This window comes from Schistocerca cancellata, chromosome 4 (assembly GCF_023864275.1).
Source record: "Schistocerca cancellata isolate TAMUIC-IGC-003103 chromosome 4, iqSchCanc2.1, whole genome shotgun sequence".
Classification (NCBI taxonomy): Eukaryota; Metazoa; Arthropoda; class Insecta; order Orthoptera; family Acrididae; genus Schistocerca; species Schistocerca cancellata.
Genome location: NC_064629.1, coordinates 186,469,293 through 186,494,370, shown reverse-complemented (window position 1 = coordinate 186,494,370; position 25,078 = coordinate 186,469,293). Strand labels below are relative to the sequence as shown.

The window sequence follows — 25,078 nt, the reverse complement described above, 5'->3', positions numbered from 1 at the left end:
TGAAATGTTTCCACAAAAAACTTATTTCAATAAAATGACAAAATTAAAATGGATCACTAAAGGTATAAAAACCTCCAGTGCTAAGAAAAGGCAGCTACATAAGGAACTAAGACATAATAAAAAAATTGAATTTATTGAATATGTTAAACGATACAAAAGTACATTTAAGAAAGTTGTCAAAGCAGCGAAGCAAATGACAAATAATAAATTAATCTTAAAACATGAGAATAAATCAAAGGCAGTGTGGTCAGTTGTAAAACACGAATTAGGTATCAAAGCCTCTAGACATGGAATTAGTACAATTAAGCTTGAAGATGAGATCATTGTAAATCCGGCTCAAATTTCAGAATGCTTCAATGAGTTCTTCATTAATGTAGTGAAACCAGAGGTTAATGTTGCAGATTATGGGAACAATGTATGTCCCTTTGGACTAAATCATAATTCTGAATGCCTCACAAAATTCAAAACAGTTTCAACAATAGATGTAGAAAAAATTATATTAAAACTAAAAAACAAAAATTCTGCAGGTTGGGATGGAATACCAGCAAAAGTCCTTAAATCTGTGTGTAAAATAATAGGATACCCACTATCTAAAATAATAAACCAATCCTTTGAACAAGGAAGCTTCCCAGAGGTACTGAAGTATGCAGAAGTAAAACCGTTGCTCAAAAAAGGGTCAAGAGAGGATATGGGGAATTATCGTCCCATCTCCCTCCTTCCAGTCCTTTCAAAAATCTTTGAAAATGCTGCTGCTATGCAGATTCGAAATTTTATCGAGAAATATGATATTATTACGGAAAACCAATTTGGTTTCCAGCGTGGCAAAAGTACTACTGATGCAATTAACAAGTTTACCGACAAGATCAGCACATCATTAGACAACCATAATAAAGTTGCAGGAATCTTTTGTGATCTCACAAAAGCTTTTGACTCTGTAAATCATGCACTGCTTATCTATAAGCTTGACAAGTATGGGATCAAGGGTAATGTTCTAAATTGGCTTACTTCATACTTATCAAATAGGAAACAAAGAGTGATTGTCTCATCAAATTCAGCAAATTACTATTCAAAATGGAAAACAGTAGCCCAAGGTGTCCCTCAAGGCTCGATTCTAGGACCTATTTTGTTCTTGTTCTATGTTAATGATTTACCGAACAATATAAATGCTCCATCGATTTTATTTGCAGATGACACATCGGTATTAATTGAAAACCAGGAGCCAGAAAACATCCCTCTCTACATAATAAACACAATGAACAAACTAGAAACATGGTTCCAACTGAATGGATTGAGATTGAACATCCCCAAAACCCACATGGTCCAGTTCAGAACAAAACAGTCAAAGCCCCAAGAAATTAAAATAACTCATAAAAATCAGGATATAGAGGAAGTAGATTCTGTAAAGTTTTTAGGGTTAAACCTAGATAAAAATTTAAATTGGAATAAACATGTTGACTACCTGTTAAACAAATTATGTAGCTTTGCATTTGCTATGCAAATATTAGCTGGTGCAACAGACATGAATACAAGGAAAATTGCATACCACAGCTACTTTCAATCAGTTGTAAGGTATGGTATTATTTTTTGGGGAAATTCAAGCAATATATTGCGCATACTAAAGCTACAGAAAAGAATAATAAGGAACATGTGTACCGCCCATCCAAGGACATCATGTCGCCCACTATTTGAAAAACAACAGTTATTAACAGTTCCCTCCTTATACATCTATGATATTATCATCTTTCTACATAGCAATTTAGAGTTATTCGAGAAAAACTGTTTCAATCACTCATATACCACAAGAAACAAAGACAATTTCATGCTTCCCACTCATCGGTTAAACCTATATGCGCAGTCTCCTCAGTATATGGCAATGAAAATTCATAACAAGCTAAAAGGAAAGAATGTTCTGAGTATGAACCTAGAGACACTGAAAACAAAGCTATATGATATACTTGTCAAACGCTGCTACTACACTGTTGAGGAGTTCATGAAGGATGAACTGAACATTTGAGCAGGATAAATTTACATATAGTCTTGTGTGTAAATGTAGCTGTCCTTCACAAAAGGGAGGAAAGAAAAATAAAAGTTTATATTAATGTTAAAATTCTTTGTACCAATTAGGCCTAAGTTGTGTTATCCATTTTTTGACGTGTCTCCTGTACACTAATCATATGATTAGAAATTGTATGTTATGAGACGAATAAAACACTATTCACTATTCACTGTACATTGTTTGCTCTTTTCAAAGGATTGCTGGTATTTACTGGATGTTTTATGAATTTCACAATATATCTAATCTTCTTTGTTAAGTGTCATAGCAATGTGGTATTAGCAGTACCAGTGAATCATCATTTACTGAGTTCATTTACCAGGGACGTCTGAAAACAATTATTAGTTATATGCAGTTCCAGTAGAAATACATAGCAAATATAATTATTAAAGCCCAGTATATTGAGAAAATACATCAACAATTAAAATCTATGTATGAATATCAGTATTATTTTGACACTATACTGATATTTATAATATATCAATATATCAGTGTCATCTGTAGCTATTCATTTCAGTGAGCACATATGATTGTACTATAACCAACCTTACCAAAATACTCATATATGAATAGCATTTTCCCATCATTTATTAATGTCAGTGATTTAATAGCACAATGACTTGGGCCGAAGTATTCCTGCAAGGAATAGGAAGAATTCTGTAGGAGAAAAACCTACATTTGTGGGACCCGAATTGTTTATTTATTTATTTACTTATTCGGCAACTGTAGATTTGTGTTGTTGATCCCCGTACCCTTTTCTGATCAGTAGTGAAGCACATCCTTGTGACATAAAAACTGTTCATCTGTTTTTGTTCACTAAATTTTATAAAGGACCCATCATAAATTTTCTACCTTTTGCAACTTATTTCTTTTTGACACTTACTTTATCACAAGTGTTCCATTCTTTTATGACTGCACTGATTACAGAGTATTAAATTTAAAAAGGAAATGGGAATGTAAATAGCTATTTTTTAACAATTTTCCATAAGTTGTTGCGTAAAATGGTACTTTAGGTTATTACCACCAGAGATCTACTTAGTGTGACATAACTCAATTACAATGTGAGTACCAACTGTCTATAAACTGAAAATTCCATAATTGTTGTGTAAACATCTATTCAATTCTGACGTTCAGTACAGATGAAAACATAGTACTTTGTGAACTGACATGACATATATATGTGTAAAATAGTACTTGGTGTTTCCTTAATAATTTTAAATGAGGTAAACTTCAGCATTCAAGAATTACACTTTGCTTTTGTTTTACAGTTACTCAAGGCATACTGGAAATTAATTTGTATTTTCAATTTTACTGCATGGTCTGCAGAAACAAAATATTTGGAAAAAAAACACAATTTCATATTTTAATTGTGATTTATATAGTAGTATGGTTAGTTTACTATTTGTTCCAGGATTCCATTGAGCCAGAAACTTTACAGCCCATAATTCAGGCATCCCATTTGCTAGACACTCATAAGCTGGATGAGAATGTTCAGAATGTATGTGATATGTGCAATAAGCTTTCAGTGGTTCAGGTATGTATTCAAAAGTTAATTGTATCACTGTTTTAAATTGGTTTCAGTTGTCATTGATTTATTAAATTCTGCATATTACTTCCAGACTGCCCATTATGAGGTTTATTATTTAATTAATACTTTCATTCATGTTCAAAATTGTTTTAAATATGATATCGGTCAGAAAGGAACATATTTGTAAAGACCCATGAGCTACAGTTGTGTTTTAATTGAAGTAATTACTATTTTAAACAGCAGAGGATGGCGTAATTCCCTGTAGATAGAACAGTCTGTTTTAATTTGTGCACTCCTAATGATCTGTAGAGTGCTCCCTGCAATGTTTCCCTTAGTGAGGAATGAATTGAGCCTGCACAGCAATGCCTCGTAATCTAATGACTATAGGTGGTGCACATTACATAATTCCAAATAGCACATATAGAATGTGATGATTTGTGTCAGACACAAAGAAAAGGAAAAATATAATATTAATGACTCTATTAATAGTATTTAATATGTTTATTGGCTTCTGAAATTTTATGTTTTTTTTCAGACCAAGAGTGGCAATGTCAGGAATCAAAATGTTTGCAACATTAATGTGGAGGATTCTCTTCATTGTAACCTCCTAAAGAAAACTCCTTTCTTTGCTTTTTATTCTTGTTATGGATTAGAAAAGTTGACTATATCAGTATGTAGACCCAAGCATACACATTGTCATTGCAACAACACTGTGCAGATTGTGGAACTTTTTGATGTAAAGAAAGATGTCACCATCATGAAGCTAGTGTGCTGTAGTATCTTACTGTCAGCAAAGTTAAATTCTATGAATCTAGCATTCCTGACTTGGCTAATGGTGACAAATCATAGAATGAAATTGGAAAGGATTCCTTAATAATTTCACTTCCATTTCCAAAACACTGAACTTTTGGAGCCCTTTTTCAAAACACATGATGGGCTCATTTATCTTGGCTAGGTAACCACCAAAACTGGTACCTGTAGGTAATTTTAAAGATGTTAGATGGCCAGCAAATGTTAAATTTATGTTCCTCAGTTGTGTATCAAATGTAATTTTTCCATGAATGCTGAGACTTTGTTGTTCCTGTCAATTATTTAATGCTCCCTGCCCTGCAGTGAAATTTAAACTGTTCATACATGTTTTTATGTGTGCTAGGGATGTTAGCTCTGATATGTATTTTAAATCTTTCTGACATTACATTACTACTCCTTTCACTTCAACAAAAAGAGAACTTTCCTCACAAATGGCAAAGGAAGTATTTTTATTTTAAGCTGGACTGTTAGATCTTTGGGTGCTTCACTTTCTTTCTGCTTATAGTCCACTGCATGAAGGCATGTACAATAATTTTTACGTGGTACTTATTAGCAGAGTTAAATACTTTGTGACATACAGAATGCTGCAGGTTTGCACCCACATTAATTAATTAATTAATTAATTAATTTGTGTTCACCTGTAATAGAAACATGGGACTTCCATGGCTAACCAAATCTGTTCTTCTCATTGTCAGAAGATGAAAATTTAGGCACTTGTAGGGTGATGAGCATCAGACTAGTATAAATTAATCTTGTAGTAACTCTTACTTCTTTAGCCAGTTTCAGTATCATGGTATTTGCAAACAGAATGTCTTATCAGTATGTTATCCCCTTAAACATCTCTCATCAGTGAGTAGCAGCTATTATCTTTGCATTAAGTTCTACTTGTATGTGCACTCATTTCTTACTTCTGAAATTCTTCTCTGGGAAACAAATGCAGAAAATGCAGAAAAGGATTATAAGAGAAATAACAAAAAATAGTAGTTGAGCTCATTTTAAAGATCTGTTAAAAAACTGGGGATTTTAACTACAACATGTGAGTATATTTACCAATCAGTTGGACACATCAAAGTAACATTGACAGTTACTGTACAGACTGCTCTGTCCATGACTGTGAAACAAGATCAAGACTGAACTTAAATTTACCAAGAAGGAATAAACATAAAACCATTTTGTACCAAGTATTAAAATTTCGCTACAAATTGCCCAAGAAGATTAAAGACATTAGTAAAACAAAATTTGTTATATAGACAGTTAAAAAGGTACATGTTAAGCAATACATTCTGCACAGTGAAGGATTACTTACATTGCACACAGTAGGGCTATGATAAAAAAATGTAATGTGGGTAATCTTTACCAAACCAAATAATCAAACTGTAAATCTGCTGTCTCTATACATTCAAAAAATATGCCAAAAACTGATTTCAGATTAGGGAGTGTGACAGAAAACAATAAGAATATTTTTAAAGGTTGTGTCTGTTTCATAGGCATCTTAAGCATAGCTTGGAGAAAGACAAAGGATTTAATTTATCAAAACCAGCTTATGGAAATAAGAGACATCTTAATTTAAAATCTTAGGAGTCTGCTGAGATGTTTACTTCAGCAACACAATCACCATGGTGCATTGCACAAAAAAAAGCAATATAATCATGTTTCCAAATATGGGATTAGTTGGTTGGCATTTGTAAGCAACTGGAAATGCCCTGACGACTGTCAAATGATTGGCAGCTGCTGTGAATCAGTGTACTGAAAGAGCACCAGAGATGTCATGTACACGTGGTACCAGTACCAAAGGTACCCCAGGTACTATCCTTCCCTGTGGATCCTGTCTCCTGTGCAGAAAGTAAGGGCTCCGTCATTACTCATTCACTTGACTGTGACTGGCATTTCAGTAGTAGATCTAGGTGTACTACATGGGGTGCATGGGGACCAGGGAGGCCTCAGGGTGTTATACTGACCCCACTAACCAACAAGTTCAGGGTGCTGTCTCTCACTGAAACTGAAACTGAGCTAGTGGGGCTCACTTCACCTATTTTGGGGAAACCTGTTTTGTCCAGTGTCAAGAGGAGGCAAATTCAAAAGCATAGAGTTCTATTAATCGTCTGCAGTTGAAACATATGGTGAATGATTGTACCCCTTAAGGAAATGGCAGCAGGAGACAGGAAAGGACACCACGGACACTCAGTTTGTATGTCAGAGGGCTTCATTTGACATGTTCAAGATGCTATTTCAGCAGCCATTGAGGGAACAGGGTGCAACCAACTACAGATTGTGGTGCATGTTGGAACAAGTGATGACTCACGTCTGGGCTCCGAGGTCATACTTGGGTCATTTTAGCAACTGGCAGAGAAGGTTGAGAAGAGCAGCTTTGTGCACAGAGTTTCAATGAAAGCATTGTCCCCAGAACTGATCATGACCCTTGGTCATGAGTTGACAGAAAGGACTGAACCAAATACTTTGGAGGTTCTGTGACAAGCTAGGCTGCAACTTCCTGGACTTGCACCATAGGGTTGAAAACTGTAGGGTCCCCATAAATGGATCTGGTGCACACTATACATCACAAGCTGCTACCCAGTTAGCTAACTGTGTGTGGGGTGCACACAAGGTTTTTTTAGAGTAGGTGACTTTCCATCCAGTCCAGATAACAATGGCTCTTGGAAACCCAGAAGTATCACTTTAAGACCAAAAGAAATGCCTCCCACGCATGAGAGTATTAACTGCCAAAACATTTGCAGCAAAGTACTGTAGCTCGAAATGCTCCTGAAGAACAGTGAAGCTCAAATAATACTAGGTACACAAAGCTGGTTGAAACCTGGAATTTATAGCAGTGAGATTTTTGGGGAAAATTTAATTCTATATTGAAAGGATAGGCTATTGAGAAATTGAAGTGACGTATTTGTTGAAGTAAACAAGGAACTCAAATCCACCGAGGTAGGAACTGAAGCTGTGTGTGAGATTGTGTGGGCAAGACTCAGTACCAGAAGTGGGCATAAAATGGTAATTGTGTCCTTCTGTCATCCACCAGACTCATCTCATGATGTAACCAAAAACTTTAGAGAAAACCTCGGTTGGCTTGTATCTAAGTTCCCCAATCATACTATAATCATTGGAGGAGACTTTAATCATCCAACAATCAAGTGAAAAAATTACAGTTTTGTTAGTGATGGTAATAACAAGACATCCTGTGAAACATTACTAAAAGCCTTCTCTGAAAACTCTCTCCAGCTGATAGTTATGAACCCCACTCATGATGGAAATATATTGTATGTAATGGCAAAAAATAGACCTGACCTCTTGGACGATGTCCACATTGAAACTGGCATCAGTGACCATGATTCTGGCATGGTGGCATTGATTATAAAGTACAAAGGACAACTAAAATGAGCAAAGAGATGTATATGTTCAGTAAACTAGACAAAAAATCAGCAGTGTCATATCTCAATGAGGAACTTGAAACTTTCACCACAGGGCAGGAGCATGTAGAAGAACTATGGCTCAAGTTTAAAAGAATAGTTGACCATGCACTGGATAGATATGTACCCAGTAGAACAGTCCATAATGGGAGGGATCATCCATGGTATACAGTCATTGTAAAGAAATTTCTAAAGAAACAGAGAGTACTGCATAGTAGGTGTAAAACAAGGCATAAGACTATGCTTAATGAAATGCATTTGGCTATCAGGAGAGCAATGTGTGTAGCTTCCAATGACTACTATAGCAGTATATTGTCAACCCATGGAATTCTGGTCATATCTAAAGGCACCAGACCCTAGCAAATGAGATAGGAACTGAAACTGAAAGAGCAAAGCAAAAACTGAAATGATATGATTAACTCTGTTTTCAAATGTCCATTTACAAAAGAACACCCAGGAGAATTGCCTCAATTTCATCCTCATGCTACTTAAAAGATGAGTGAAATCAGTATTGATGTCAGTGGTGTTAAGAAGCAGCTGAAATCGTTGAAATTGAACAAAACTCTAGGGCTCAATGAAATCTCTATCAGATTCTGTACTGAGCTTGCAACTGAGTTAGCCCCTCTTCTAACCATAATCTATCATAGATCTCTTGAACACAAAACTGTATCCAGTAGTTGGAAGAAAGCACAGGTCACAACCATCTACAAGAAGAGTAGTAGAAGTGATTCATAAAACTACCATCCAGTATCCTGGACATTGATGTGTTGTAGACTTTTAGACATATTCTGAGCTCAAACATAATGGGGTATCTCAAACAGAATGACCTTCTCCATGACAACCAGCATTGATTCCAAAAACATAGATCATGTGAAACCGAACTCACACTTTTCTCACGTGACATACTTAAAGCTTTAGATCAAGGCAAGGTTTATTCACAGAATTCTGGGGAAATGCAATCAGTTTACAAAGGAGATTGCTTAAAAATCACCCATGCAACCCGTTCTAGAATATTGCTCAAGTGCGTGGGACCCTTAGACCCTTACCAAATAGGACTAACAGGGGACACAGAACGTACACAAAGAAGGGCAGCACATATGGTCGTAGGTTTGTTTCACCCATGGAAACGTGTTACAGAGACACTGAAGTACCCCATGAATATACTAGAACCCCCTACATATCACTCACATAAGGATAATGAGGACAAGATTAGAATAATATGCAGAAGCATTCAAACAATCATTCTTCTTATGCTCTACACGTGAATGGAACAGGAAGAGACCCTAATAACTGGTACAATGTGACATATCCTCTGCCATGCACTTCACACTGGTTTGCAGAGTACAGATGTAGATGTAGATGTGCACTGTGCTGTTAGTTTTGTAGTACACCAAAGAACTAATAGACTGTTGCTGTTTTTTACCTCAGTGACAGAAGTATGTTCTGAAGTGTATGTCAATGACAGAATTAAGTGCCACAATCTTATCTTTATGAATACATGCTAATACTGAATTTACTTGGCTTGATTACATGGATTTACTTATTTTGCTCTGTGCATTAAAAACTAAACAAAATTGCCTTGCTTCTTTCAATAGGTTTTATTTATATTTGACTTCTTGCCTAGGAGAAATGGATTTGTTGAGTTTGCTTTGTGATTTGGCTGCTTGCTTATTACATTTTAATTTCTTTTTCTTATGAATAAAAATGGCTAGGAAACAGTCAAATCTTTCTTCTCAATACACTAGAATGGCTGAAAGACTGAGGACAATGTAGTCTCAAGAATCCTATTAATATCTTGAAGTGAGGCTTACTGCAGCTTGAGAGCAACAGGCTTTAGCTTGATCTTTGGAAACTCCTTCCAAAAATAAAGTGCAACATATCTCTGATTAAAAGCATCATGCTTTATCAAACCAAGGAAGTTCAGCATATGCCACAACTATTTCTTGAGCTTGTTCTGAATCTTCAGATGAAACTGACATTCTATTTAGTGAGTGCCAAATCTGATCAGCACCTAGACAAGATGGGCACTGTTCTTCTTTCTCAGCCTGCTGTATTCCATCTATTCTCTCACTTTCACCCACTGTAAAATTCTCATGATTTTGATGCACATGTTCATAATTCTCCCTACCTAATTGTAAATGCTGCTGTTGTAAGTCCTCACTTTCTAAGGCTCTAGCATTATTAGTCCTAGCAATATTGTGACAATCTCAGTCATTACTTATGTGCTCCTCACACTGCGTAAACAGTGCTTTTACAAGAAATTGTATGACTGATTATGCCATATTTTCTTGAGTTGATGGAATGGTCATAAAGTGCATGTTTTGTAAGGCCCTGAAATGACAAAAAGGAATGGTTAGAATGTGTTGACCAAGTGGAAAAGTGCATATTGAAGTTTTTCAGAACTCCCTGAAACCTTAAATTTCTGCAGAATGGTGAACATCCACATGCAAAACACTTTTTCAGTAACATCTGTGTAGACAATAATGCATTTCAAATGACATCTTTCATCGTGTAACAAATAATGGAAGGAACATTCATTGGTGTTGTATTGATACTGCCTGAAAATGAGCCCAAGTTTCTTTGTTTCTAATATGAAGAATAGGCAAATATTAGGAACCGAAACTTTCCACATCTTAACAATGGTCTGGTTGCTGTGCTTCAAAACATGCTGCATCAAGTGAATCCATTTATTCACAGTATTAAAGCTACATTAGAGTCTATTTTGGAAGGGCAAAATAATGATTACAGATTTGTCATTAGTGCATACTGTTTACAAATAAAAATGCCTAGAAAATGATTGAGTCTTTCTCAATATAATAGACTGGCTAAAAGACTGAGGACTATGTGATATCAAGATCATAGTATCAGTTGTTTTCCACATGGCCTGATGTAAGTGGCTCTCTCCCATGTGAGTGAAGCAAACAAGCTCTTTCTTCATATCCCCAATCATATTACTTCATATATCATATACAAAGGAGATTTATAAGTAAAAAACAAATCCCACACATATAAAACCTTGGGAACATCTATAAATAAATACTCAGGCAACACCCAGTTTCTCATATAGTTAATAATAAAACACATATATCACTTCATAACATGCTTTTGCTCTATAATGTGTAATTAATTTCCTGTAAAATTTTACAACAAAACTTTCCATTGGATGATACTAACATCTCTTTGAGAGCTCAGAATTTCACTCATTATAGAGGAATGTTGACTCAGTTTTTCAGGAAAGCAAATGGGAAGTTGGTGTACTCAGAATGGAAACCAGACATAGTTGTCATGGGCTTGATGTTAGACGACAGCATATGTAGTGTGTCCAAGGACTAGTATTGAGAAATTAATGAACTGCATAGCCTTACATTTTTACATTGTACATGCTTCCAAAGAAGTTATTTCATAAACAAAACAGTGCTGTAAACAAGGGATAAGTCAAACAGGGTTGCACTGTTTTTAACAGACTGTGTTTGTATGTGGGATGATGCAGACTCTAATCCCCATCTAGTTGTCCTGACTTAGTTGCGGTTTCCCTACATTTCTCTATTCAAATATTGGAACAGTTCCAACCAAAAGCCCTGGCCAACTACTAGTCCCATCCTTGTCAAACTATATCTAGAATTATGTAAATTCATGTCTAATATTAATAATGTATTTTGTTCTTAAACTGTAATAGTATGACTTGTCTCATATTCTGGTAAAAGTGATACATGCATGAATACCACAATAAAACAAATACTTTTACTACTGCTACTACTACCACCACTACTACTATTACTGCTAATAACAGTAGTAGTAGTAGTAGTAGTAGTAGTAGTACACAGGCTCTGTATTTTAGACTGAGCATTCCTGTCCCTTGAGGCTTTATCAGTACAGCCTGAGCTAGAAGTAGTTACTAAATGATAATTTTATACACTGCAGCATCATATGGCAAATAATCATCTTATATTACTGCTGTAGTTTTAATAGGTGAGTTTACCAGTGAGTCCATTATTCATTTTTCCCCTTCTTCTGTTTCGCCCCCTTAATCAGTCTCTTGAAGGGTTTGATGTAGCCCATGATGGCAGGGCCAACTGTTTTTAACAGACAGACCTAGTATGTGGGGGAATGGAGTCTCTAATCCCCAGCTTGTCATCTGGTTTAGGTTGTGGCCCTCTCAGCTTGGCACCCCAAGTGGCAGCTTTTTTTGTTTAGGCCCAAACTGGCTCTGCATGATGATTTCCTCTCCTCTTCAGCTTAACCCAAACATCTTAAATTACAGCTTGGGTATATTCCAACCTCTCTTCCCTACAGTACCCTAGAAGTTACTCTAGTACCACAGAAACTAAATGTTGTCTAAACACACAACCTATCTTCCTGTCCCTTCCTTTCCTCAATTTTATCAGTGTGCTAATTTTCAGTGTCTTTCTGTAACAGCCCATCTCAATCACTTTGATTCTCTCCTGTCCTGGCTTTCCAAAAGTCACTGATTCACTGATATATAGTGCAGTACTCCAGACAAAAATTCTCAGAAAGTCCTTCTTCAAATTAGGGACTGTGTTTGACAACAGTGGGCTTCTTTAAGTTGAGTAATGCTCTCTTTGTGATAGTCTGCTTCTTATTGCTTGCTTGCTTTCTTCGCCATGCATTATTTTGCTCCCAAGAGTGCATAATTCTTTCACTTTATCTACTACATGGTCCCCAAACTTGATATTAAGTTTACCACTCATCTCATTTCTGCTACTTCACATCACTCTTTTTGTTTTGGCCACCTTTAGGAGACATTATGTGATGGCATGTGTTCCAGTTTTGTCAGTCTCTACTTTATAAAATACTGAAGAGAGGAGAAAGTTGACATCCTTACAGAACTTGATATTTTAGTACATATGTCTTATGTAATCATTGCAAATATACTGTAGTAGCCCACTTATTAGCTGATTGAATAGTTCTTCCATAGTTACTAGCTTATTATATTTTCTAGGATTCTATTCCACATTTTTCAGATAATCAAAATACTCAATCTACTTACAACCATAGATGAATTTGAAGAACATGTTCCTGTCAGTTTTATTCACAAGATACAGGCCAAGCTTCAGGAAAGAAATGAACCTCAGGAACAGGTATGGAAAACTGTGATTCTCATAATATTTCATAACTACTGAACATTTTAAAGGCATTGCTAAAAGTCCATAAACTGTGTTGCATTTTGTACACTGCCAGTGGTGTATCACAATGAAAATTCTTAATTTTAGTTGTTTTAATCAATACAATGGTTTTGTAGTTTAACAAAAACTTAACAGTCCTGAACAGCTCATTGACAGTATGTACCATTATCTGACAAACTTTCTCAAATCTATAAGTGTAACACCTCCTACAGATTTATCTCTGGCTTATATCATTACTCAGTATCTAGGAATTTTGTGTGTGAGATGACTGATCAGCAAGATGGTTCAGTGGTAACATGTTAAATTAATTCTCCAAGAATTAGTTACATGGGTGCAAATTATTTTTTTACATGATTGAAGACTTCATAACAAAACAAAACTTCTCATTTTTTTTAAATTTTTGGGATTTCAGCACAGTCTTGTAATCATCCCCAAGATTCATGATTTGTTCTAATCAGATATGACAGAAACAATCCTTGTCCTAACTTACTGCAGCATAAATATGTGATGGTTTGAGAAAAACAACCTTTGTCAAAATATAATTTCTGGCAAAAACAGTGTTTGTCATTTGACAAGAGCTATTTTTGTGTGAAAGCAGGCAACAATGCAACCTCAATGTATACTATCACCTTCGTAGCACTTGTTGGATTATTTCAATCTACTCTTTGGCAAGTGATGGTTCAGTGTCTGTGGTTCTGTAATGAATTTCAGAGACAGTGTTCAGTGGCCTAAAAAGCAGAAATGTCAAGAAAGAAAGGAGAATGCAGTAAAGAAGAAGAAGCCAATGGGTGAGGAACACATGATTTATGTCAGCAAAAGTGTTCCCACAAAATGGTTTAATAAAGTGACCTCTTTATTGTTTCATTATTTAAAAAACAGGTGACACCTGGAGAGAGATTTAGTTTTCATTTCAGAGTGAAGGGCTGGTCAGAATAAAAATTTTGTCATGAAATATTTTCTGTACACGCTAGTGCACAACCTGGAAATGTTCCACTGAATAACTTGCATCTTTTCCATGAGAGGTGATTCTTTTTTGCCCAAAGAGCAAGATTTCTCCTTAATTTCACATAAGAAACTGAATCTGCACTAGCTACATTTTTGTGCAGGACAGTTATACAGGACCTTGGCATACAATTATATGGTTGCTCTTCAGAACGACTTAAGCTTCTACATGAGTCAATTTTCAGTCAAATTTACAACAATGAACTGAAGATTAATATGTTGAAATATCAACATCTCAAGGCCCGATCTCGTACTGCGCGCTGCCGGCCTCTCGCTCTGCCAGCGAGTCTAATCGTTGAGTGAGTCTCAACAAATTGCCTGGACAAGACAGCATGTTTATCGTACTTTGATCTCTTTAATCGTGGTTTGCTTGTCTCTGTCTTGTTTGGTTGTCTCTGTCACTCCATTGCATCTTGTGTGTTGTCGTCGTAAGGTCTTTCTCCATCGTCTGCCATTGTTTCATGTCTGTCCTTTCCGTTTGTAAGTTTGTGCACAGGCCGCTCTCCATTTGGTCCCGCCGCACTTTCTCGGCCACCCCGTGACCATTCCAGTCGCAGTCACAACAGGTTACAACACCCATCTTCCTCATTTGATGAGTAACAGCCAAAACTTTTTCCAAACACTGATTGTCTGTGGAGAGGGAAACAATTGGCTGAACTTGCATGTGACAAAAGAAGTGAAAAGAACCAGTGAACATTTATTTGACCAATTTTGTGTATATTTAATGTAACTTAATTTTTTGTTCTGTAAAAAATCAGTATATTATAAGGTTTATAAAGTAAACTAATGCACCTGCTGAGTCATTCCTCCATACTCCCAGCTACATTTTCTGACATAAACTACCTATGACATTGAGCACTTAATTTGAAAAATAATCTTATTGGCTATACTGGAAGCTAAATTAGTATAGTGTCATAAAAATGATTTAGACATTCCCAAGAGGCCACATGAAGAATATAATTATTAGCAAGATGTTATACAACTATTCAGATTGTTGTTTCACTCTCCTAAAAAAATGAAAATTTTTGACAATGGTCGTTTTTGTTATGAAGTCTTTTTAAAGTAAACACAATTATGTAATGTGCATATTTTGCCCCTTTTAATTTTATACCTAATGAAGTTTGACAGTCAATAACACATTAAATATCTAGAAGAAATGAGACTGTCTCTAACATATTTCAGTATTTATTTTTTTATTTACACTTCTAGTTCCATATGACCAAATTGAGGAGCAAATCTCTAAGACCATGGAACAAGTCAGTAAATGAAGCTACAACATAAAAGTAATAACAGATAAAATAAAATGTTTATGGACCTAAAAAAGTTAAGCCCTAAGTATAAGTAAACGCATTCAAAAATATAACATAAGAATCAGCTTAAGTTTTCAAGGAACCCTTCAACAGAATAGGAGTAATGACCCATGAGAAAACTCTTCAGATTTGATTTGAAAGTGCATGGATTACTGCTAAGATTTTTGAGTTCTTGTGGTAACTTATTGGAAATGGATACAGCAGTATACTGCACAAGAGTTAAGGAGGTGCGGTCCAAATGAAGATTGGATTTTTGCTGATTATTATCTGAGTGAAAGCTATTAATTCCTGGGAATAAACTGACATTTTTAACAAGAAATGATAGTAAAGAATATATATATTAAGAGGACAATGTCAAAGTACCCAGACTAGTGAGCAGGGGTCGACAAGAGGTTCACGAACCTACACCACTTATTGCCCGAATTGCCCATTTCTGAGTCAAAAATATCCTTTTAGAATGGGAAGAGCTACCCCAAAATATAATACCATATGGCATAAGCAAAGTAGACTAATTGTCATGTCGAATGAATACTTACTTCAAATACTGTTCAAATAGTAAAAATGGCAGCATTAAGCCTTTGAACAAGATCCTGAATGTAGGATTTCCACAACAGTTTACTATATATCTAAACACCTAAAAATTTGAACTGTTCAGTTTCACTAATCATATGCCCATTCTGTGAAATTGAAATGTATGGTTTTGCTGAATTATGTGTTAGAAACTGTGGAAACTGAGTCTTACTGTGATTTAGCTTTAGTTTATTTTCTACAAGTCATGAACTTATGTCATCAACTGCACTATTTGAAACAGAGCCAATGTCACACACGGCATCCTTTACTACCAAGCTACTGTCATTAGCAAACAGAAATATTTTAGAATTACCCACAATACTATAGGGCATATCATTTATACAGGGTGTTACAAAAAGGTACGGCCAAACTTTCAGGAAACATTCTTCACACACAAATAAAGAAAAGATGTTACGTGGACATGTGTCCGGAAATGCTTAATTTCCATGTTACAGCTCATTTTAGTTTCGTCAGTATGTACTGTACTTCCTCGATTCACTGCCAGTTGGCCCAACTGAAGGAAGGTAATGTTGACTTCTTGTTTTGACATGAGACTCATTACTCTACAGTACTAGCATATCAGTATGTAGCATCAACAGGTTAGTGTTCATCACGAATGTGGTTTTGCAGTGAGTGCAATATTTACAAATGCAGAGTTGGCAGATGCCCATTTGATGTACGGAATAGCACGGGGCAATAGCCGTGGCACGGTACGTTTGTATCGAGACAGATTTCCAGAACGAAGGTGTCCCGACAGGAAGACGTTCGAAGCAATTGATTGGCATCTTAGGGAGCACGGAACATTCCAGCCTATGACTCACGACTGGGGAAGACCTAGAACGACGAGGACACCTGCAATGGACGAGGCAATTCTTCGTGCAGTTGACGATAACCCTAATGTCGGCGTCAGAGAAGTTGCTGCTGTACAAGGTAACATTGACCACATCACCGTATGGACAGTGCTATGGGAGAACCAGTTGTTTCTGTACCGTGTACAGGGTGTCCAGGCACTATCAGCAGCTGATTGGCCTCCACGGGTACACTTCTGCGAATGGTTCATCCAACATTGTGTCAATCCTCATTTCAGTGCAAATGTTCTCTTCACGGATGAGGCTTCATTCCGACGTGATCAAATTGTAAATTTTCACAATCAACATGTGTGGGCTGACATGAATCCGCACGCAATTGTGCAATCATGTCATCAACACAGATTTTCTGTGAACGTTTGGGCAGGCATTGTCGGTGATGTTTCAATTGGGCCCCATCTTCTTCCACCTATGCTCAATGGAGCACGTTATCATGATTTCATACGGGATACTCTACCTGTGCTGCTAGAAAATGTGCCTTTACAAGTACAGCACAACATGTGGTTCATGCACGATCTCTTTCATTTATGGGGGCATTTGAAACCTCTTGTCTACGCAACCCCGGTACCAAATGTAGAGACTCTTCGTGATCGTATTGTGGATGGCTGTGATACAATATGCCATTCTCCAGGGCTGCATCAGCGCTCAGGGATTCCGTGCAACGGAGGGTGGATGCATGTATCCTTGCTAACGGAGGACATTTTGAACATTTCCTGTAACAAAGTGTTTGAAGTAACACTGGTACATTCTGTTGCTGTGTGTTTCCATTCCATGATTAATGTGATTTGAAGAGAAGTAATAAAATGAGCTCTAACATGGAAAGTAAGCGTTTCCGGACACATGTCCACATAACATATTTTCTTTCTTTGTGTGTGAGGAATGTTTCTTGAAAGTTTGGCTGTACCTTTTTGTAACACCATGTATAGATAAGGAACAGGAGTGACCCCAACACTGATCCCTGGGGCACACCCCATTGGACTGTACCCCACTCAGGGCCCACATCACAGCCATTCTCAAGCTTGTAAATAGCAGTGCTATTTTGACATTACAAACAGACAAAAGAAAGTTTTGCACCACCTCCATGCCTGTGCATGTGTAAGAGTAAGGATTCAAGAGGAGTGGGGAATGGAAGAATAAATCTTCTGGAAGGAAAAAATCTTTATCATGAAATAATAACAAAATAATTTGCAAAATAAATTTGTCCCTTTGAAAGTAAACATCTGTGAAATCAAAAACTGCTGCCAGTAACACTGAACACTGTGTTGTTTAAGGTTGTCCTACTCTTTGAGCTGAATTTGCTTTGCATCAGCAAATTCTGTGGTGGTTCTAATTGAGTTGACTCATACCTCGTAGAGGAAGGTTTTCATGAGGTGCTTATGCATTACTGTCTTGAAAGATGAACCCAGTGCAAAAATTATGACTATAGGTTGGACAATAGATGTATAGGATACTGTCCTCATACTGTACTGTTTCACATTGGTACGTGATTGATTTATATATTTGTTCTTGTGTCAGAAATGTACAAATACACAAGCTGACAGTCAAATCAGGAAATAGATAAATTAGGCAGGGAAAACACAACATTTATGGTGGAGTTCTATCTTCATGTTACACATGCCCAGAACTTCACAACCTTCATGGCGCTCAGAATGGCATTAATATCACCATCCATGCAGGATGGTGGCTACAGAAGGCACTAAAGCATGTAGCTTGTAATTGACTCTTTCAGTACATGTCATCAATGTTAAAGTCCCATTTCTTCATATTATACTTGCATCTTCACACTCCAGATCATAATATGTTTAGCAGTTTTCATGCCAACTAGCTTTAACTGTGTCCATGGGGTAGTTGCTCAATTGCTGTCATCTGTCAGCAGAGCTGAGGTAATCTCTGCTGCCGTAGTTTGAACCTCACCTTCTCATGAATCTCAGTAAGCTCCTTACATGGGCATAGGAACAGCTTCATAGGCATCAGCTGTTGGGGAAGAGAGAGATGTCCATACACTGTCTCGGGTGGAATTGTTCCAGCTGGGTAATCACCCTAAATATTTCACTGAGCACTGTCTGTCTCTCTGGGATGCCGTGATCTGTACCAGACTGGAGAGGAATTTTCCACAGCAGAAAGATGCAGTGTCATTGCAGATGATATGGGTGGCAAGTGGGAAAAATCTAGTGGCATGAGCAACTTTGATAATGGGCAAATTGATTTGGCTAAATATATCTGAACAAGCATCTAAGAAATGGTTGAGCTGGTTGACTGTGGCAACTGGTTGCAACTGCAACTATCTGTGAAAAATGTTGAAATATGGTGAAAGGATGAGTAGGTGCAAGATATAGGATGTCTCACCTCATCACAGAACATTGAGATTGGAGGCTTGCCTCCTCTGCAAATCAGGATGGACAGTGATCTGTGCCAGATCTAAGGCACTGTACAATGCTGTGCAGGTACAAGTGTTTCAGAGCACACTGTTCAGTGCAAATGGTTGAAAATATGTCTCCATAGCAGACAACTCCCATGGGTTTCTGTATACACCCAATGAGATTGTCAGTTATGATTGCAGTGATCACAGGATCATCAAGATTAGACTGTTAACTAATGGAAATGAGTCACCTGGTTGAATGAATCACATGCCTTGTTACATTAACTGCAGGGTCATGTTTGAATACACTGTCGTCCAGGTGTACAGCTGCTTGAAACTTGCACTGCACTACCAATGCAGGTCATTGAGAGAATGTTTATACCATGGGGGATATTCACCTGGGCTTCCATGGGATTTATGGTAGTAACTGAAGGCACTATGACAGCTGTGGACTACATGAGCATTCGTGCAGACAACCTACATCACTTCATGCTTGATTTATTCCTGTCAGTGATGTCATCTTCCAGAAGGTTATCTGTGCATATCACAGAGCCAGAATCATGCTACAGATGTTTGAGTATTATTATAGTGAACTCATTTTGATGTCTTGGCCACCAAATTCTCCTGATGTGAACCTAATGCAACATACCTGGGACTCTATTGGGCACTAACTCCACACCCACAAATGGCTGGCACATGATTTACAGGAACTGCATAATCTGTGCAAAGATATCTGAAAACACAAAACTCTACAAATCTATCAAGGGCTTGTTAAATCTATGCCATGCAGAATTAGTTCTGTGTTGCATTCCAAAAGTGGGCCAACACACTATTAAACTGGTGGTCAGATGCATTGTTTCCTCAGTGTGTAAGAGTTCCGTCAAGCACAAAAATGATCAGGCTCCTGACCATCTTATATGTACCTCATGATGAGTTTCTGTGTTCCATACACAAAATGTACAGACTTGTCTCTTAGAAGAGTTTAATTTTTTCTGGCTCTGTTTATAGCACCCTGATAGATTTCTAAGAGCAGTTGTTAGATTTCTCTTCATACTGTCAAAGATTTTGCTCTGCACAGAAAATGCTATGTCAGCCACATACAGGGAACTTCTTGTACATGGAACCAGAGCAAAACCTGAGTGACTCTTTCATCCTGCTAAATCCATGGGATTGCATGCCTGAGAATTCTTTGGAACCTGGCCACCTCAACATGCTTCTATGACTATCATCAGCCATCAAAGCCTACATTTATCAATGGACAGAGCCCAATGTCACTGACCCAGGTATTCCATTGTCTACCTTCTTCATGCATCACAATACTTGGGGATTTGTAATTTTGTTCTTCATGGATGCTTAGATGGCTCCCTATATTAATAATTTTTTGTAGTCAAGAGTATTGAGAGTTAAGTTTTAGTTCAAAAAAACCACAAATTGTGCAAGTAATGAAGGTGGTGCAAAACTATTTTCAGCAGTAAATACCACAATAATTGATTGCATTTAACACAAACACTTAGAGACAATAACTTTTAATGAAATTTTAGGAAGGACCAAGGACTTCTCTCTTTTAAAAGTTTTTTGTCATACCTCTTAAACATATTTTATCATTGGGTGACTTATCAGTGATATTTGTAAAGCTTAATCAACCACTATTTCCAAGACAAAGACAACTCTTAGGGCAGTAATGGACCAATGTAGATATTATTTTGTTGACTTTCCCTATACCCAATGTATTTAGGCAGGCAGGAGAGCTTGTTAGGGTGTAAAATTGTGTAGTAAAACATTCCAGTGATGAATTGAGGTAATGATGAAGCCATGTCTGTGGGTGCAATGCAGTGTGGTACAACTCTACATATGCAAAAAAAGTGGACACTGCCCTGAATGAAACCTGCAGGCTGGTCACAGGTTGTCTGAAGCCAACACCAATACAGAAGCTGTATACACTTGCAGGTATAGCCCCACCCAATAATAGATGCGAGATAGCTGCCAGCAATAAGAGGCAAAAGGTCTGCAATAACCCAGCCCAACCCTTGCACAAACATCAGCCACTACCATCTTGACTGAAGTCCAGGACAACATTCTACAGTTTTCTGTTCCAATTGACAGAGATCAAAGTATAGCCAGGGTTGAACTGTGGAAGAAAAAGACATCCTGTCAATCCAGAGCAAGATGTAATTGAAGAAACTCTGCCACCTGGTCACCAAGAAGGATGGTGCACATGAAAGTCCTTGAACAGAGTGCACTCCGGTGTTGCAAGAACGAAGGACATCTTGAAGAAATGGGCCATCGCATAAGGTGGAGACACATTGTGTGAGTGTGGAGATGAACAAACTACAAGCCATCTCCTGAAGTGTCATCTCTGCCCATACTCTTGTACAGGACTGGAACTGGCCTTGGCTTATAGCAATGCAGTCAATGTTGCCAAATACTGGACACAACCAGTGTAAATGTGTTTATTATGTAAAAATTGATTTCTTACTATTGTGTGTATTATGTAAATATTGATTTCTTACTCTTTTTTTCCTATGTGTTCTTTTTATTATGTTTATATGTCTCTGAATTACTCATGTAAACAAATATGTATATTTTTAAATCAGCACAGTTTGTGTCCTGGAACTTTTGACATGAATAAAATTAAAAAAATATAATGCAGATGTATGTATTTAGACTCTTACTCAAAAGGGAATCAGACATGATTCAGTTAAAATACGTGATTTTACCAATTTACATACTCTTCGTAAGAATATTCCCTTAAGCTATAATCCAACTAATCTCTTCCAGCAGGAGTTTTTCTTTAATGGGCACATGTTTAAATGAGTGAGGGGATGACACTGACTTACATTTGGGGGAGATGGTGGTTCAAATTCCCATCCAGATTAAGGTTTCCCATAATTTCCCTAAATCACTTGAGGTGAATGCAGGAACAGTTCCTTTGAAGGGCTTGGCTGGTTTCCTTCCCCAGCCTCCTCCAATATGAGTTAGTGCTCTGTGTCTAATGATGTTGAATCCTAATTTTCCTTTTCATGGATATGTTTAAATGAGTCATATAAATGTTAATCAGGATTGACTCCACTGCTACTTCATCAGAAATTAAAACTTAATTGACAAGTTAAAGAAGTAATCTGTGAAGTGGTACACTCCTAAATTATTGTATCTATGCATGTTTGCAAGGAGTTTGAGCCACTGAGTATTTTATCAAACATGTAAAATATACAGGGCATACAAATTTGATTACCGTATGTTAAGAAGGGGCTACAAAAGTTGACATGTAGTTATTGGACTATTAAAACTGGAGCATATAGATTTCATCTGGGTATGTTGTGAGGAGATTTAACAGATCTACAGAAAAGTGCAAAGGCTATTCAACAAAGTGAGTAGTTTATGGAGTGTTTTTGGAAGATTACATAAATGTTTCCTGTGAAATGCTATGTGGTGTTCATGATAGCTTTGTATTATAAACATGCAGACATTTTGTGTGTTTATTCAGGATCTCAGGGGAGAGCCCTTTGAAATATTTGTCATCCTTTTTGTTTGTAGGCCTCCTTTTCTCCACAGTCACAGTTATACACCTAACGTAGGTTATATTCTGTCTTTCGTGACTGTAATAAAAGTCGTATTATATTTAGACATTAAATACCATCAAATGAGGACATTCAAGAACCGACAAACATGATAGTTGACATGCATGTTTTCACCTTATTTTGTTTATAGGATTTTAACAAATAAATTACCCATTGCATGAAATATAAATTTCAGTGGCCAACTATGAAGGAATCCAAGAGGAGTAGCAAGCATATATAAATAGTTTTTCAATATTATTTCCAAAATTTTGTGCAATGTGTGTGTGTGGGGGGGGGGGGGGATTATTGTGGAAGTGCATTGTTTCATGTTGTGTATTGTATATTGTATTTATCAGTATTTGCATAACCTTTTTGCTTTTACAGGCTACATTGCTGATGGACACAAAATTCACATTCCCAGTAGTATTTCCTTTTAAACCATCAAAAATCAAGCTTGAATATATAGAAGTACCAGAGGAGCTGGATTTACCTATGCTGAAGAAAGTTTAAAATTGAGAGAGTAGTGTTCATCGCAAAGACAGAAATGTACCTTACTAAGAGGTTTGCATTGATTACCTTCTGAGTGCTTGGTTTCTGCTGTAAAGGACATTGAAATTGTAATGGCTTACTAAATTTCACATTAAACATTGATTAAAAACCTGCAAATTTCACCTTGTGTATTGTTTTATTCTAACATGCACTTCATTCTTAGTATTTTGTTCTAATGTGAACTTGGGTGAAAATGACAGGTTGCTTAAAGTATTACTTGTAGAAATTTCTTTGCTATAATAAAAGTTTTAATGCTGTATGGTGCAGAGATTCCTGCAAGTTATGAGTGTAGAATGTAAAAGTCATCCATCATGTGTTTGTTCTGAATAACAAATGCTACTGCTTTGTTTATGGTCCTAATTCACTATCAACAACAGATATTTGAAGATGTAAAAACACATGCCATTGTGCTACATTCATCTATTTACTTGTAAAACAACTGTTATTTGCCTCCAGTATCTGCGAAAACAAAACCTTTTTCCCACAAGTCTAATGATGGGTACATATTATGTGGAGTAACATGTAACATTTAAATGTCCTCTAACTACTAGATTATTTTTCCTTCTCATTACAATTTCTTTCAGGAAAGCTGGGCTCAGCAGTCACAGCAATAAGAAGTTATTTTCTGACAGATAAGTAACCATAAAAAATTGAAGCAGTTAAAATACAAAAATTTTCTTGTAAGCATATTGAATGTTTCTTCATCTTCTAACTTTCCACCACATCGTTGGCATTCTGTTTATCTCACAATATTCTTTTTCTCCATCTTCATCTTCATCTGTTGCTCATTAACTCTTAAATAAATATTGCTTCATTCTACTAATTTTAGGATGATTTTTAAAATAGCCGGCAGGAGTTCCTCAGTGTTGGTCAGTCAGGCATTCAATGTAATCTACTCCATGGCTCTTAAATGTAAATTTGTATCTATAGTATCCAGAGAGGGCTGTTTTTTAATTTCCTTTTTGTTTTAGTGAAACGATGTTTTCAGTCACTTTTCAGCACCAGATTTCTTCTTTGTAATTTTAAATGTGGTTCATCCATAAAGGAACAATAGATATACAAATAAGTAGGTATCTGGAGGGTACTATAAGAAGAACATTGTGTATCTTGTCCAATACAGCCACATAAATGAATATTATGTCTGCTATGTGCCACATCTTCAATGACATGATTTTTCTTAATATCACTTTAAATAATCCAAAATGAGACTTTCACTCTGCAGCGGAGTGTGTGCTGATATGAAACTTCCTGGCAGATTAAAACTGTGTGCCGGACCGAGACTTGAACTCAGGACCTTTGCCTTTCGCAGGCAAGTGCTCTACCAACTGAGCTACCCAAGCACGATTCGCGCCCCATCCTCACAGCTTTACTTCTGCCAGTACCTCGTCTCCTACCTTCCAAACTTTACAGAAGCTCTCCTGCGAACCTTGCAGAACTTCTTTCAGGAGTGCTAGTTCTGCAAGGTTCGCAGGAGAGCTTCTGTAAAGTTTGGAAGGTAGGAGATGAGGTACTGGCAGAAGTGAAGCTGTGAGGACGGGGCGTGAGTCGTGCTTGGGTAGCTCAGATGGTAGAGCACTTGCACGCAAAAGGCAAAGGTCCCGAGTTCGAGTCTCGGTCCGGCACACAGTTTTAATCTGCCAGGAAGTTTCACTTTAAATAATAGTCAGTGACTGCATAACAGGCCTGCAGTGGAGCATTGCGGACATTATTTAGCTGAATGTTTTTATTTAGACTATGTTAGTTCATGTATGTACACACACATTTCATGATTATAGGTAAATATGGAGTTGCACCCTGAAGGAAATACTTAAAAAGGTATCACTAAATGAGTTGTTCTGTTTAATATGGGTTCCAATCAACACAGTTTCAATTTTTTTTAACATCAGTTCAAACTTTTCATAATATCCATGTTAACCA

The 25,078-nt window shown here is 36.9% G+C and overlaps 1 protein-coding gene across 1 annotated transcript in view; it reads left to right on the top strand.

Annotated features, from left to right (window-relative positions):
* LOC126183610 (unconventional myosin-Va-like) overlaps positions 1-23,269 on the top strand; it is a 70,412-nt gene extending 47,143 nt beyond the window's left edge. The window contains exons 7-9 of the mRNA XM_049925720.1: positions 3,465-3,587; positions 12,787-12,903; positions 22,997-23,269. Of these exons, the coding sequence (XP_049781677.1) occupies positions 3,465-3,587; positions 12,787-12,903; positions 22,997-23,122 (366 nt within the window). The 3' untranslated portion in view covers positions 23,123-23,269. The remainder of the gene's footprint in view (positions 1-3,464; positions 3,588-12,786; positions 12,904-22,996) is intronic.
* The last annotated feature ends 1,809 nt before the right edge of the window (positions 23,270-25,078 follow it).